Consider the following 13,459-nt stretch of genomic DNA (forward strand, 5'->3'; position numbering starts at 1 on the left):
AAAATTCTGGGCAGGAAGTGAACCAGGGTATGTCAGTTTCTCCCCCAAGCTGTCAATCAGACTTCATCAGGCTCGAGTTGTCCGGTCTTTCCTTAAACAACTTTTCCAATAAATTCCACTATTCCAGATAACAAATTAAAGCATACATTTTTCAAAGTCTTTGTTGAGATTCTATTTAAGTCAGTAAACTAAGTCTTATAAGTGTTTATTTTTCATTTCTATGTGCTACAATTGTTATATTCTCATGTGCAATATACTTTGCTCTTACTTTATATATTTAGCAATGTATTTGGCTCTGGTTTTCCACTACATGATTTCCTTCCACCCCATTGTATGGCACAATAGACTCGCTCCTACAATAGCCTAATGGATAGAGGCATTATCTGGTGTAGAATCATACAACACAGAGGAGGCTTTTGATCCATTGCGCCTGTGTTGAGTCTTTGAAAGAGCTATCCAATTAGCCCCAATGCCCCATTCTTTCCCCATAGCCTTGTAAATTTTCCTTTTCAAAGGTATATCCAAGTCTCTTTTATAAGTTACTTTCGAATCTGCTTCCCCCGCCCTTTCAGGCAGATTTCTAGATCATAACAACTTGCTGCGTAAAAAAAATTCTCATCTCTCCCGAATCTTTGGCACTAATTTTTCTTTACTTCTAACCTCTGCAATCCAGTATCCAATTGACAATTACAGTGGGTCGTCCTTAACAACTCCCATTGTTGAATTATTTAAATGACTGGACCTTGCACATTTAATCTCAGGGTGTTTTAAAATGATCACTCTTATGCTTCAGTTACAGAGGCCTGAACATGTCCAGGCGTGCTTCGACTTTTCTCCCCAAGATTCTACGGAGCTGATCTTTTACCGGGGTGACATCATTGAAGTTATGGAGAGCGTGGACCCAAACTGGTGGAAAGGAAGATGCAGAGGTCGTATTGGCTTTTTCCCACGGAACTATGTCCAACCGATGGTGCAGTAATTCTCGGCAGCAACTGAGCCCGAACGTGGGTTGAAGGACCAGGCCTTTCATACTTGCCTCTTCTGTCTTAACGTCAAACCTGATTCTTGCAACGGCGACTCCACTTCAAACGTACTCCATTGGCTATAAAGCGCCTGGGATGTCCTGAGTTCGTGAAAGGGAAATGCACATTCTTTCTTTCTTGACGTAAGCACAAAACTGAAAATAGTTGAACCATGTGTTTCTTTTGCTGACTATTCTTGTGAAACTTTGTGCGTGACTTTATTTGCTTTGCACTTGGATCATTGCAACCTCATTTTAATACCAAATCTAAAATAATTCCTGAGAAATTAGCTAGTGGTCCAAGAAAATATAAACCCTCAGTGGTTGTCAACTTTGCAATGCATGTTTGATATTACTGACAGCATTTCTCCTAGTTTGTATGTAGAATTAGAGGTCTGTTGTCACAAAGGGACAATTTTAAAAAATAAATTCTAGTTTTGTTCGTACTAAACAAGAGCGCGTCTTGAATGAAACAAATAAAATGTACAGTATCCCAAATGTTTGCCTTTTCTCATGTTTGTTTGGGATGTTGATTCAACATGTCCCGTCTCTTAAAGCCACTCTCTAGAAAGGATTAGACTGGTAAGAGTTGCTTCTGTGCCTTGTTAAACTGTTGCAGCACACACCAAGGCAGAGTCCCTGAGAAAGCAGCCAGTCTGCTGGAATTGCCATAAATTTTAGCTTTGATTGATACAGGGAAACCAGAGCAACCAGAAGCAGCTTTAGAACTGACAGAATAAGATAAATCCCATGCATTTTTTAACTCAAAAATATCAATTATCTTGTGCTGAAAGCAGAAGATGCCACTTTTGAGTGATAGGTGCAATTATCCATTCACTTCAATTTCAAACTGGAGATATCCAGTCCCTTCACGAAAAATAGACTTATTTTTTTCACCTTTTCTTTTCAGCCAACAAACACCCATAACCCTAAGCCAAGTAGCAATCACAAAACTCAGTGGCTGAGAAATTGGTTCTCTTGGGGATGATCCCTGTACTGGATTGGGTAGGCCCGACGCAGACTGGATATTGGGCCTCAACCCTAATTTAATGACACTTGTGAGCTGTGAACACATGTCCGGGCTGGATTTTGTGCTGGAGGTGGGGGGGATCCCCGTCTCTGCCTTTTCATGCACCCCGGAATGATCCTGCAGTCTTTTTAATTCAAAGTTTTAGGAGGTAGAATCCCCGTCCCTTTAAAGACTTTAAAGGGATGGAGATCCCACCTTCAAAAGCTGCTGGCCAATCAGAGGGCCGTCAGCTCAGCAGTATTGGCAGTGCCACTGGGAACAGTAGCCACTGCCTGTCCTGCAGAGGCCTTGGACCCGGGCCCAGCGCTGGAACCCCAGAACAGAGGTGGGTGAGGCGGGGTCACTGGGGCTAGTCCGGAAGACCCCAGCCCAGGGAAGTGGAGAGGTGATCTTCAGTCCAGGGGAGGGGGGTCCCGGGGGATAAAGTTGCTCCTGGTGGGGGTCCTCTGTGGGTCACAAATTGACCATGGAGGAGGGACCCCCACCAAGCCTGCAGGGAGGGTACCTCGTTTTGCAACGCATCCTTTCTGCACGGTGTAGGCCCCCTGCCACTGTTAAGACCTCAGTGGCAACGGAAAGAGGCTTTTAATTGGCTGTTAATAGGCCACCTAAGGGCCCCAATTGGCCTCTGAGCAGGAAGGCTGTTGTCGGCCTATCGCGCCCCTGGGAAGATCTTTGGGTGATGGGGAGGTGATGGGCCTTCCTCCCCCCACTGCCCCCATCACCTACCGTAATACTGTGTGCCACCCCCGCCTCCGATCTGGCCTCCCGGCCGTAGAGGGAACTGGATGATTGGGATGTTGGTTTGCCAACTCTAAAGCATTGGCTTGGGGTCTCCAGGAATTGAAGATAAATCTACAGGACACTGTCGCATGGAAACATGGAAACATGGGCAGCACAGTGGCGCAGTGGTTAGCACCACAGCCTCACAGCTCCAGCGACCCAGGTTCAATTCTGGGTACTGCCTCTGTGGAGTTTGTAAGTTCTCCCGGCGTGGGTTTTCGCCGGGTGCTCCGGTTTCCTCCCACAGCCAAAGACTTGCAGGTTGATAGGTAAATTGGCCATTGTAAATTGCCCCTAATGAAGGGGATGTGGTAGTAGGATTAGTACAAATGGGTGGTTGATGGTCGTCACAGACTTGGTGGGCCGAAGGGCCTGTTTCAGTGCTGTATCTCTAAATAAAAATTCACAGGGGCGTTTTAAAAAGTTGTGTGTTTATCATTTTCTTTGAACGTTTTGGTTTAGTTAGTTATACAAATATTGGAGATGGGAAAAAACAATGTTTGACAGACTGTCATGTATCATCCAATTAGGTAATAAAGAGTCTGTTTGCTTTGCAATTGGCTGGGAAGGCAGGGTGTCATGGCAATAGACTTGTTGGACAATCAATGGAGGGAGTGTGGGGTTGAGCAGGAGGAGAAAGGGGATCACTTGATGAAATCTCCTGGAATATGTCCAACCACTGGGGAGAAGAAGTGATCGAGAGAGGCTGGGGTGAGGGGGGGGGGGCAGTGATTGGGAGGGAATGACTAATTGGGAAAGGGGGGAAGTGATCAGGTGTGACAAGGTAATTGAGAGATTGGGGGGAGTGGGGGTTGTGGGGAGTTGATTGGAAGTGGGGGGGATATGATCAGGAAGGAGAGGAGCGACCAAGAAGGAGGGAAGTGATCGGGAGAGGGTTGAATGTGAGCCAGCAATGGTCTATGGCTCTGCCGGGAGAATATTTTCAGTTAAGTATTTTTTAACGTTTTGATGGTGGCTGCCAATGGTCCCTGTTCTGCTGATTAGGCCATGGGTAGGCCTCATTTTATTTTGGCATCCCAATTTTTGGGAAGGGACCTCAAACACGTTAGGCCTCATTTCTTGCATATGCAAACAGCCCACACCTGTTTCAAGTGTAGGTCCTGCAGAATGTGCTATATCAGACATTTTGGTGTCTGTTTTACAGCTGTAGGCCGCTGTATTAATATTCTCTATTCACCCTGCAAAATGGTTGATGAAAAAAGGATGCTTTACAATCAATGTTCAATAGTGAAAGGTTTTATTGGATTTAATAGTCAGCTAAACAAGTGGTCACTTAATGCTGACATTAACACACTCACAGTCCTGGATTTCTTGAGCAAAAGCTAATTTTAATAACTACACATAAGTCACCCAACACCACATTGCAACAGTAAGATCAAAATTCCAAACACCAGAAATATGAAATAAGAACAATAGGGCACACACTTGAAGTGTCAGAACCCTGTCTTTTCTCTTTACCGATGCTGACTGACCTGCTGTGTATTTCCAACATTTTCCATCTGTATTTCACACTCTGACAGTTTTAATTGGTAAACACTTACAAGGAAACCTATCAATTACCAGTCTGTGGAAATTCAGCAATTCAGGAACTCAAAGCTGTGCAACAACAACTTGCATTTATATAGCTTCTTTAACGTACTAAAACACATCAAGAAGTATTATCAAACAAAACTTGACACCGATCCACATAAGGAGATATCAGGACAGGTGATCAAAAGCTTGGTCAAAGAGGTAGGTTTTAAGGAATGTCTTAAAGGAGGGGGGAGGGGGGGAAGAAGGAAGAGATGGAAAAGCGGAGAGGGTCAGGGAGGGAATTCCAGATATTAGGGCCAAGGCCAATGGTGGAGCGATGAAAATCAGAGATGGGTAAGTGGCCAAAATTGGAGAGTGCTGATATCTTGGAGGTTTGTAGGAGGTTACAGAGATAGGGAATAAAGAAACTGTGGGTATTATCCTCTGGAGAGGGGACCAAGGTGAAATCAATTGTTCTGCATATTCCATTGAACATATACATCGCATACCACAAAATCTATCATTCAAGCTTCTTTCAGATGTATAGTAATTTCCTTCCTCAAGCGAAGTATGCATACAAGAAAATGTTCACACACATGAGAATGATTGCATTTATACAACACACTCGGGACCAGAATGGGTTCTCATAGATATCAGTGAGGTTGCATTGTACAAGCATGTTGTCTCTGCTTGTATTAATGCTGCAGAACAGGTTAATCCACGACCATTTCTGTTGTATCATATCCTCCACACCTAATGCACAAATAAAATGATAATTAGTAAATAACGTGGGAAAGACAAAGATTACAGCGAGGAGAGATTAAAAAAGTAGTAATTAAGCAATGACATTGAAGGACTTCATAAAATCTGATATTGTTTCGAAACAGGATCTAACTTTTGGCTCTTCCTATCTTACCGAGGTGCCATCGTAATATTTTGAAGAGCAGGGGAGAATCTAGAACTAGGGGGTCACTGTTTAAAAAAAGCGGTCACCCATTTAAGACAGAAAAGAGGAGAAATTTTTTCTCTCAGAGGGTCATGAGACTTTGGAACTCTCTTCCTGAAAAGGTGGTGGAAGCAGAGTCTTTGAATATTTTTAAGGCAGAGATAGATAGATTCTTGATAAGCAAGGGAGTGAAAGGTTATTGGGGGTAGGCGGGAATGTGGAGTTGAGGTTATAATCAGATCACCCATGATCTTGTTGAGTGATGACGCAGGCACGAGGGGCCAAGTGGCCTACTACTGCTTCTAATTCACACGCTCGCATGTTCTCCCTGGTGTCCTGGCCAATATTTATCCCTTAATCAACATCACTGAAACTGATGAACTGGTCACTTTCTCACTGCTGTTTGTGGAATCTTGCGGTGTGCAAAGTGGCTGCCGCGTTTCCTAGTTACAACAGTGACAACATTTCAAAGATAATTCTTTGGGTGCAAAGAGCTTTGGGACATCCTGCGGTCCTGAGGAACACAGTTCCCACCATGTTCATCCGATATGAAATAAGTTTGGCCAAGCCAATGCAGAGTGATCATAAATCCACACAAAATCAATGCCGATAATTGTTCAATATACTGGTACTAGAGCAGGCAACTCACTCAAAGTAGTCCAGTATGACATGAAGGGTTTTATTATATATTTCAATGACAGATTATGTATGGTGCAGTAGTATAAGAAGGGAGAGAAGATACACATTATGACCAAGCTGCAGCTCACACCTGCCCTCCTACCCAATCTCTTACTTCCTCTTTATCTTGCCTGTCTACAATCTCCAGAGCTTCCTCTTCATATGGTGTCAAAGATCAGAGGGTGGGTGGGGGATGTCCCACTGCATCTGGATGTTTTCTGCCGAAGCTTCTGATCTGCTTTCTCCATGAAGATATAGTGAGAATGCCCTCTAGTTTCCATGAGACATTATCTCACCCAGCTGTCATCGAGCAACGCATTAGGGGTCACAGCAGGTACGTGAAACAAGCAAGTATATTTCACATGAGGCTTTTAATAGTTGGATTCAAGTAAGGCAGTGAACAAAAGAACAATTGCTGGTAAAGGGAGTTGTGTGAAGAGTCTTGGAGGATCTCCTGTGCATGGATGGTAAGCTCATGAATATCTCAATACAGTAGGGTAAAAGTGGATGTAACTGTTAAACATGCTTATTACAGTGCAATTGTATAAGATACAACTGCCTCCACTTACCTTGACAGCCCCTAGTGAGGTCATTAAACTGCTTGTGGCACTTCATTACCAGATAGGAGCATGATCGAGGTGTCACTTACTGCTATAACCACCTCCTTCTGCTGTACCTGAGCAGTTCTATTCAATGGGCACCTCAAGTCTAAACAGGTACTCCTTCCTGTGTCTTGAGGCCAGCATTCCGCCAATGAAGACTCTGTGAACCTTTAAGGCTTTGTGCCCTGTAGAACCACTCTCAGCCACACTCCTCCGACAGCAGTTGGAACTTGGAGCAAAGTTTCAAAACTCAAGCTTAGCAACAGCCAGTTAAATGCTCGTTGGCAGTGTTTAGTTCATTTGCTGTTGTGGCTTTCAAACCTATTTGATGCATTATTGGTTCTACTGGCACTGGCCTCTGCTGAATTCCACCCAAATACTTCACTTGTTGTTTATCCTGACTTTGAACTGTATTTTGAACGATTTACAAATGAGCGACATTTTCAATGTTTATTTGAGTTTAGCCTCGGAAGAAAGAGGACCGAACGGGAGGGCAGACAGCACAGAAACCCTCAGAGCCTCATGGGAACATGTTTACCAGCTCAACGACAATGACAGTAATGCAGAGAGATGGCTCCTGAGAGCGTGCCATTTTGGTATATACCCTCCAATATGCACATTGGCAACCATCCAATTGAAGTTCAACTGCACGGCTGTAGATCATCATTGGTTGCACTCGAATACATGATCAAGGCTGATCCCAGCCTCATCAGCAAAACAATCCGCCTGACTCTATTCAACTGAGCCCCAACAACGTTACTGTGGAAAGTTCATGAGCGCCAACGGTGACTGTCCCACTTGTTCCTCGAAGTGTCACTGTTGCCCAAAGGAACCTATCAGGAACAGGAGGAGGCCATTCAACACCTCAAGCCTGCTCCACCATTCAATTAGATCATGGCTGATTTGGATCTCAGCTCCATCTAAGCACCTTTGTTCCATATCTTTTGATTCTCTTACCTAACAAAAGGTGACTCACCACCACTTTCTCAAGGGCAATTAGGGATGGGTAATAGTTGCTGGTCTAGCCAGTGATGCCCATATCCCATGAACGAATAAAAGAAAAACTGCTGATTTCAGTGCTAAAAGCCCCAATTGTTCTCCTGTATCCACTGCTTTTTGGGGGCGACAATTCCAAATTTCGACCACTCTTTGTGTGAATGAGTGCCTGTTGATTTCACTCCTGAATGGACTAGCTCAATGAGGAGCAGATTTTCCTCCCCAGTGTATCTCCCATTGGTCGAGAAATTGGCTGGGAGTCTCCACCATCTTGTGATTTTCACAACTGTTTCAGTCGATACAGTCATTATCAAAATTAGGAAAGCACTCAACAAATGCCTAACATGCCCCACATCAATTGGTGTTTATTTTGACAGTAACATGAGTGGTACAGGGAGTTAAACTGTTGCCCAGTGGTGAGCCTGGACTGCATTGGGTTTTACCAGCTAATTATTTTTCTTGTTAACGCCATTACAGGCAAGATCTCTGGCTGCACTATGATTAGCCACAGAAAACCATATACATGTTACAACACACTCCAGGATACTGTTAAAATTCAAACTATTGAATCACTAGAAGATTGCACCATGTTGGTGAACTTTTCCATTGCATTACTGGTTCTTACTGATTTTCATAACGCCCACTGATGTCTTATAGGCCCTCAACTCAACAAAAATTTGCATTTCTTTTAATGCCTTTAAATGTAATAAAATGTCCCAATGCGCTTTACAGGAGCATTATCAAACAGAATTTGACACTGAGCCACAAAAGCAGGTAGTAAGGCAAAAGCTTGGTCAAAAAGGTAGGTTTTAAGGAGCACCCAAAAGGAGGGGAGAGAGGTAGAGAGGCATAGAGGTGTAGGGAGGGAAGTCCAGAGTTTCGGGCCTAGATGTCTGAAATAAATATAACAATAATGCACAGAGATGTAAATCTTGCTTCCCTCTTCTGCACAGTACTCTTAAGTTCCTCCCTCCTCTCCTGAAGGGAATAATGATTTCTATTGAGATACACTGCGGCACGGTGGCGCAGTGGTTAGCACTGCAGCCTCACAGCTCCAGCAACCCGGGTTCAATTCTGGGTACTGCCTGTGTGGAGTTTGCAAGTTTTCCCTGTGTCTGCGTGGGTTTTCTCCGGGTGCTCCGGTTTCCTCCCACAAGCCAAAAGACTTGCAGGTTGGTAGGTAAATTGGCCATTATAAATTGCCACTAGTATAGGTAGGTGGTAGGGAAATATAGGGACAGGTGGGGATGTTTGGTAGAAATATGGGATTAGTGTAGGATTAGTATAAATGGGTGGTTGATGGTCGGCACAGACTCGGTGGGCCGAAGGGCCTGTTTCAGTGCTGTATCTCTAAAACTAAATAATACTAAAACAATTCCATGGGTGGTGGCAGTCATTCATCATGTCATTAGTTTTGAGTCATTCAACCTTGAGGGACACTGCATCTGAAAATGTTTTTTATTTGTTCATGTGATATGAGCGTCGATGGCAAGTCCAGCATTTATTGTCCATCCCTAATTGCTCTCAAGAAAGTGGTGGTGAGCCGCCTTCTTGAACTTCTACGTTACAACAGTGACTACACTTCAAAAGTACTTCATTGGGTATAAAGCACTTTGAGATGTCTGGTAATCATGAAAGGCACTATATAAATGCAAGTCTTTTGCTTTCCATATGGTGTAGGTATACCCACAGTGCTGTTAGGGAGGGAGTTCCAGGATTTTAACTCAGCGACAGTGAAGGAACGGCACTGCAACTGACACCTCACCTGACACACAGATTTTCCAGCAGAGGCCATTGAACAGCAATCAAGAGTAGGAACACTAGTTGATTTACCTGGCCCCTCCTCTCCCAGACACTAAACCAGCAGAGACTAGGACTTGAACCTGGGAGTTTTCTGTTCTTTATGGCTCAGGGTCGTTTCAAGTGGTGTAGCTACCCACCAGGCCATTGGGGAGGGGGTGGAGGAGGTGTGGGGATGCGGGTCCTTTCCATATCTCACTGAACAAGTTATGTGCTGTCAGACCTATAAAACACTGAAAGGCTGAAAAGTTCCTACCCTCTTTTCTGCTGTCCCAGGAACGCCTCTCAGGAGATGTCTTTTGCAGGGACAAATCAGGCTGCCTTCTCTCTCGTGAAAGTGTCCACCAAGTAACATTCTTCAGCTGAGGAGCAAGTGTGAACATTTAGTGATGGTAACGTTCTTCAGATCTGAAATGATTCTTTCTTCAAACATGAGAGAGTTATTAAAACAAATAAAATACCTCATACCCACTATATTTAATTAAACTTAATTGGAACATTTTGGTCCAAACAATATTGGTTTCTAGTGTGTAATAGATTTATAGCAGGTGCTTGAATTGGCAGAGCAAGCCTATGATGCACAATGAAAAGTTTCTTTCTGTAAAACATACCCAAAGGGAGAATTACACCCTAGGGAACAAGGGGTTATTACTTGCAATATATTTTTATTACTATTATGCTAGTTTTATATACATAACACACTTGCACGTGTTAGCATGGGTGGAAACTGGGCCTGTATTCTCTAGAGTTTTGAAGAATGAGAGGTGATCTCATCGAAACCTACAAAATACTTAAAGGGATAGACAGGGTAAATGCAGCTAAGATGTTTCCCCTGGTTGGGGAGTCTAGAACCAGGGGACACAATTTCAAGATAAGGGGGAAGCCACTTAGGACAGAGATGAGGAGAAATTTCTTTACTCAGAGGGTTGTGAATCTTTGGAATTCTCTACCCCAGAGGGCTGTGGAAGCTCCGTCATTGAGTCTGTTTAAAGCAGTGATTGACAGATTTCTAAATACCAATGACGTAAAGGGATATGAGGATAGTGTGGGAAAAAGGCATTGAAGTGGATGATCAGCAATGATCTTATTGAATGGCGGGGCAGGCTCAATGGGTTGAATGGCCTACTCCTGCTCCGATGCTATGTTCCTTTCACAATCTGAGTTTGATCAGGTGTGATTAAAACCAAACCTAAATATTACAACATGCTGCAAGACCTCAGCAATCTCTCAATTCTTAAGCTTGCATTCTCCAATATGATAAATCTTGTTGCTGTTGAAAGGAATGTAACTTTCAGTGAGAATATTATGAAACATTATTTCTTTGTCTCGAACAAACGGTGGGCCTAGCCTATCCTAACATTTTTTATAATGTTGCTGCTAATGTAATTGCTTCAAGTCCAGTTCCCTGGAGAATTGACCCAATCTCCTCCACTTCTCTAGGCAGGCTGAATCCCCCATGTTAAATCATTAGCCACAATAGATTGGGCTGGGTGTAGGGTTGTCAACTCTGGTTGGCCATATTCCTGGTGTTTTTATCACGTGATCTCCTGTTTCTAACAACCCCGCCCAATCAGCCTTTCTTCCTCATCGCCAATTTTTTTTTAAATAACTAATAAACAAAAGTGTTCAATAAACAAAACACCATTTTGAAAAGCACCCATGATTTTTTTTTTCTTTTGGTCTGCTTGCAGCAGTGCCCAGGTTAATTAATCTTTAATTCCTGGAGACTCCAGGGCAATCCAGGATATTTATACTCATTCACACCACTTTCCACATATTCAACACTGGTTTTAAACACAGTAGCAATGGAGTGTTGAAAGTTATAAGTTCATGAATCATGTTAGGTACATCATACTCTGAGTAAGGAATATTCTTATGCAAGTACTGGCATGTCAGGTGGACTAGGCATAGTGAGCTTTTAAAACATATATCGACATGTTAAAGATTAATTTTGCAGTGGTTCCAATGGCTATACAAGGTCAGGCTTGGAATATAGGAGACTTCCTCATTAACTGTCCTTGTGAAGTGATCAATAGTAAATCAGCTGAAAGACTGTAGGGAATAATTTGGTATAAGTATTTATGAACATACTAGGAACTGATAAGACGTCAATGCTACAGTGAACTAATGGGCACTCATGGGTGGAATGTCCACAGCGTAGTGAACAATCTAAACCATCAAAGGCATGCACAAAGGAAGCTTATTTGGAAACAGCATTTACACAAAATGTGATGACTTAGGGTACCCATGTTTTTCCAACATAACTAAAACTATAAAACATACAAAAACACTTGGAACGCCTGGGGAATTTTTACCTGGCCTTGCTGTGGCTATGGTAAGCAGTCAAGATGACAAGCTTGTAATCTCCTGAAGGAGTCCTTGGTATGTGAGTTAATGGAACCTATATCTCATATACACTGGTTGTAGGGGTTTGTGTTTCATGATTTCATTGACATGATTGAATAAAGAGTAGACATTGCAGTGTTTCCTAGTCCTCAAACATGCATTGAAGGTAAAGTGCTGAATTTTACCCTCGGCAGACGGGAGCTGTCCACTGACTGAGAAGTCGGTGGTGAACCCGCCTCCGCCTGGCCTGGGGATCTGGACCGTATTTTGCAGTCCTCAGACTTTAATTGGTCTGAGGCGGGAGGTCCCGCCTAATGGAGCTGTTGGCCAATCAACGGGCTGCCAGCTCTTAGCCTCAGCAGCGCCACCGGCAGCAGTGGCCACTGCTGGGACTGCAACCCAGCTGAAGACAAGAATAAAAGCAAAATACTGCGGATGCTGGAAATCTGAAATAAAAACAAGAAAGGCTGGAAATACTCAGCAGGTCTGGCAGCATCTGTGGAGAGAGAAGCAGAGTTAATGTTTCAGGTCAGTGACCCTTCTTCGGAACTGGAAAATATTAGAAATGTAAAAGGTTATAAGTAAGTAAAGTGGGGGTGGGGCAAGAGATAACAAGGAGAAGGTGTAGATAGGACAAGGTCACAGAAAAGCTAACTGGAAGGTCACGGAGCAAAGGCAAACAATATGTTAATGGTGTGTTGAAAGACAAAGCATTAGTACAGATAGGGTGTTAACGGACTGAAAACTGAACAGCCGCAAGTACAAACATGAAAAAAAAACAGTGGGTAAGCAAACTGAACAAACTAAGATGAAATAAGATAAAATAAACACAAAAAATATATTTTAAAAAAGAGGAAAAAGAAAAAAATAAGTAAAAATAAAAGTAAAATGGGGGGCCCGTCATGCTCTGAAATGATTGAACTCAATGTTCAGTCTGGCAGGTTGTAGTGTGCCTAATTGGTAAATGATGTAGGGCGTCAGATGAGTCACGGATGTAGGTGGGAAAAGACTGGACCAGCGGAGAAAAGATAGAGTCAAGATAGGAAGAAATAAGTTCAGTGGGGCAGGAGCAGGCTGACACGATGGGTCTGCCGGGACAGTCCTGTTTGTGGATTTTGGGAAGGAGGTAAAAGCGGGCTGTCTGGAGTTGTGGGACTATGAGGTTGGAAGCTGTAGAGGAAAGATCTCCAGAGGAGATGAGGTCAATGACAGTCCTGTGGACAGTAGCTTGATGTTCGGTGGTGGGGTCATGGTTTATTATCGAAGACAGAAGATGTCGGGGAACCCTGGAGTACCTGTAATTTTTTGGGGCCTCGCCGGGCGCAATCGGTCGGGTCCCAGCAAGGCATGGGTGGTTGATTGGGGGAACGGGGGGGCAGGGGAAGTGTGTTGGGGGTGGTTGGGGCATCGGGGACAGCCCTCCATCAGGCACAGGGTGCCTGATCATGAGGTCCCCCCAGGCCATCCGAGAGCCGCCTGCTTTTGTCACTGCCCTGCCTAAGTGGCGACGGAGGCGGGAGCGGGTCGGGAAGGGCCCCCCTAAGCCTCCTGCTCCATTTTATGGCCCCCCCAGCCCCCTTCCCGCTCTTTGGGGGGGGGCATAAAATTCAGCCCAAAGAATGTATAACAATACCTTATAATACCTCCGTATAAGGGCAATATATGACATTATCCTATATAAACCTGTATTACACCTTCATTCAACTTGTTGATAGCATAAAGAC

General features: G+C 43.8%; 2 protein-coding genes across 3 annotated transcripts in view; one reads left to right on the plus strand and one right to left on the minus strand.

Moving 5' to 3' along the window:
* Positions 1–1,519, plus strand: part of LOC137383500 (GRB2-related adapter protein-like) — a 43,354-nt gene extending 41,835 nt beyond the window's left edge. Inside the window, exon 5 of the mRNA XM_068056507.1 lies at positions 794–1,519. Coding sequence (XP_067912608.1) covers positions 794–979 — 186 coding nt within the window. The 3' untranslated portion in view covers positions 980–1,519. The remainder of the gene's footprint in view (positions 1–793) is intronic.
* Positions 1,520–4,075: 2,556 nt separating this feature from the next.
* slc5a10 (solute carrier family 5 member 10) overlaps positions 4,076–13,459 on the minus strand; it is a 146,271-nt gene continuing 136,887 nt past the window's right edge. For both annotated transcript variants that reach the window (XM_068056510.1, XM_068056509.1), the window contains 2 exons: positions 9,646–9,751; positions 4,076–5,120 (listed from right to left, as the gene is read on the minus strand). In XM_068056510.1, coding sequence (XP_067912611.1) covers positions 4,927–5,120; positions 9,646–9,751 — 300 coding nt within the window. In that variant the 3' untranslated portion in view covers positions 4,076–4,926. The remainder of the gene's footprint in view (positions 5,121–9,645; positions 9,752–13,459) is intronic.

This window comes from Heterodontus francisci, chromosome 24, assembly GCF_036365525.1.
Source record: "Heterodontus francisci isolate sHetFra1 chromosome 24, sHetFra1.hap1, whole genome shotgun sequence".
Taxonomy (NCBI): Eukaryota; Metazoa; Chordata; class Chondrichthyes; order Heterodontiformes; family Heterodontidae; genus Heterodontus; species Heterodontus francisci.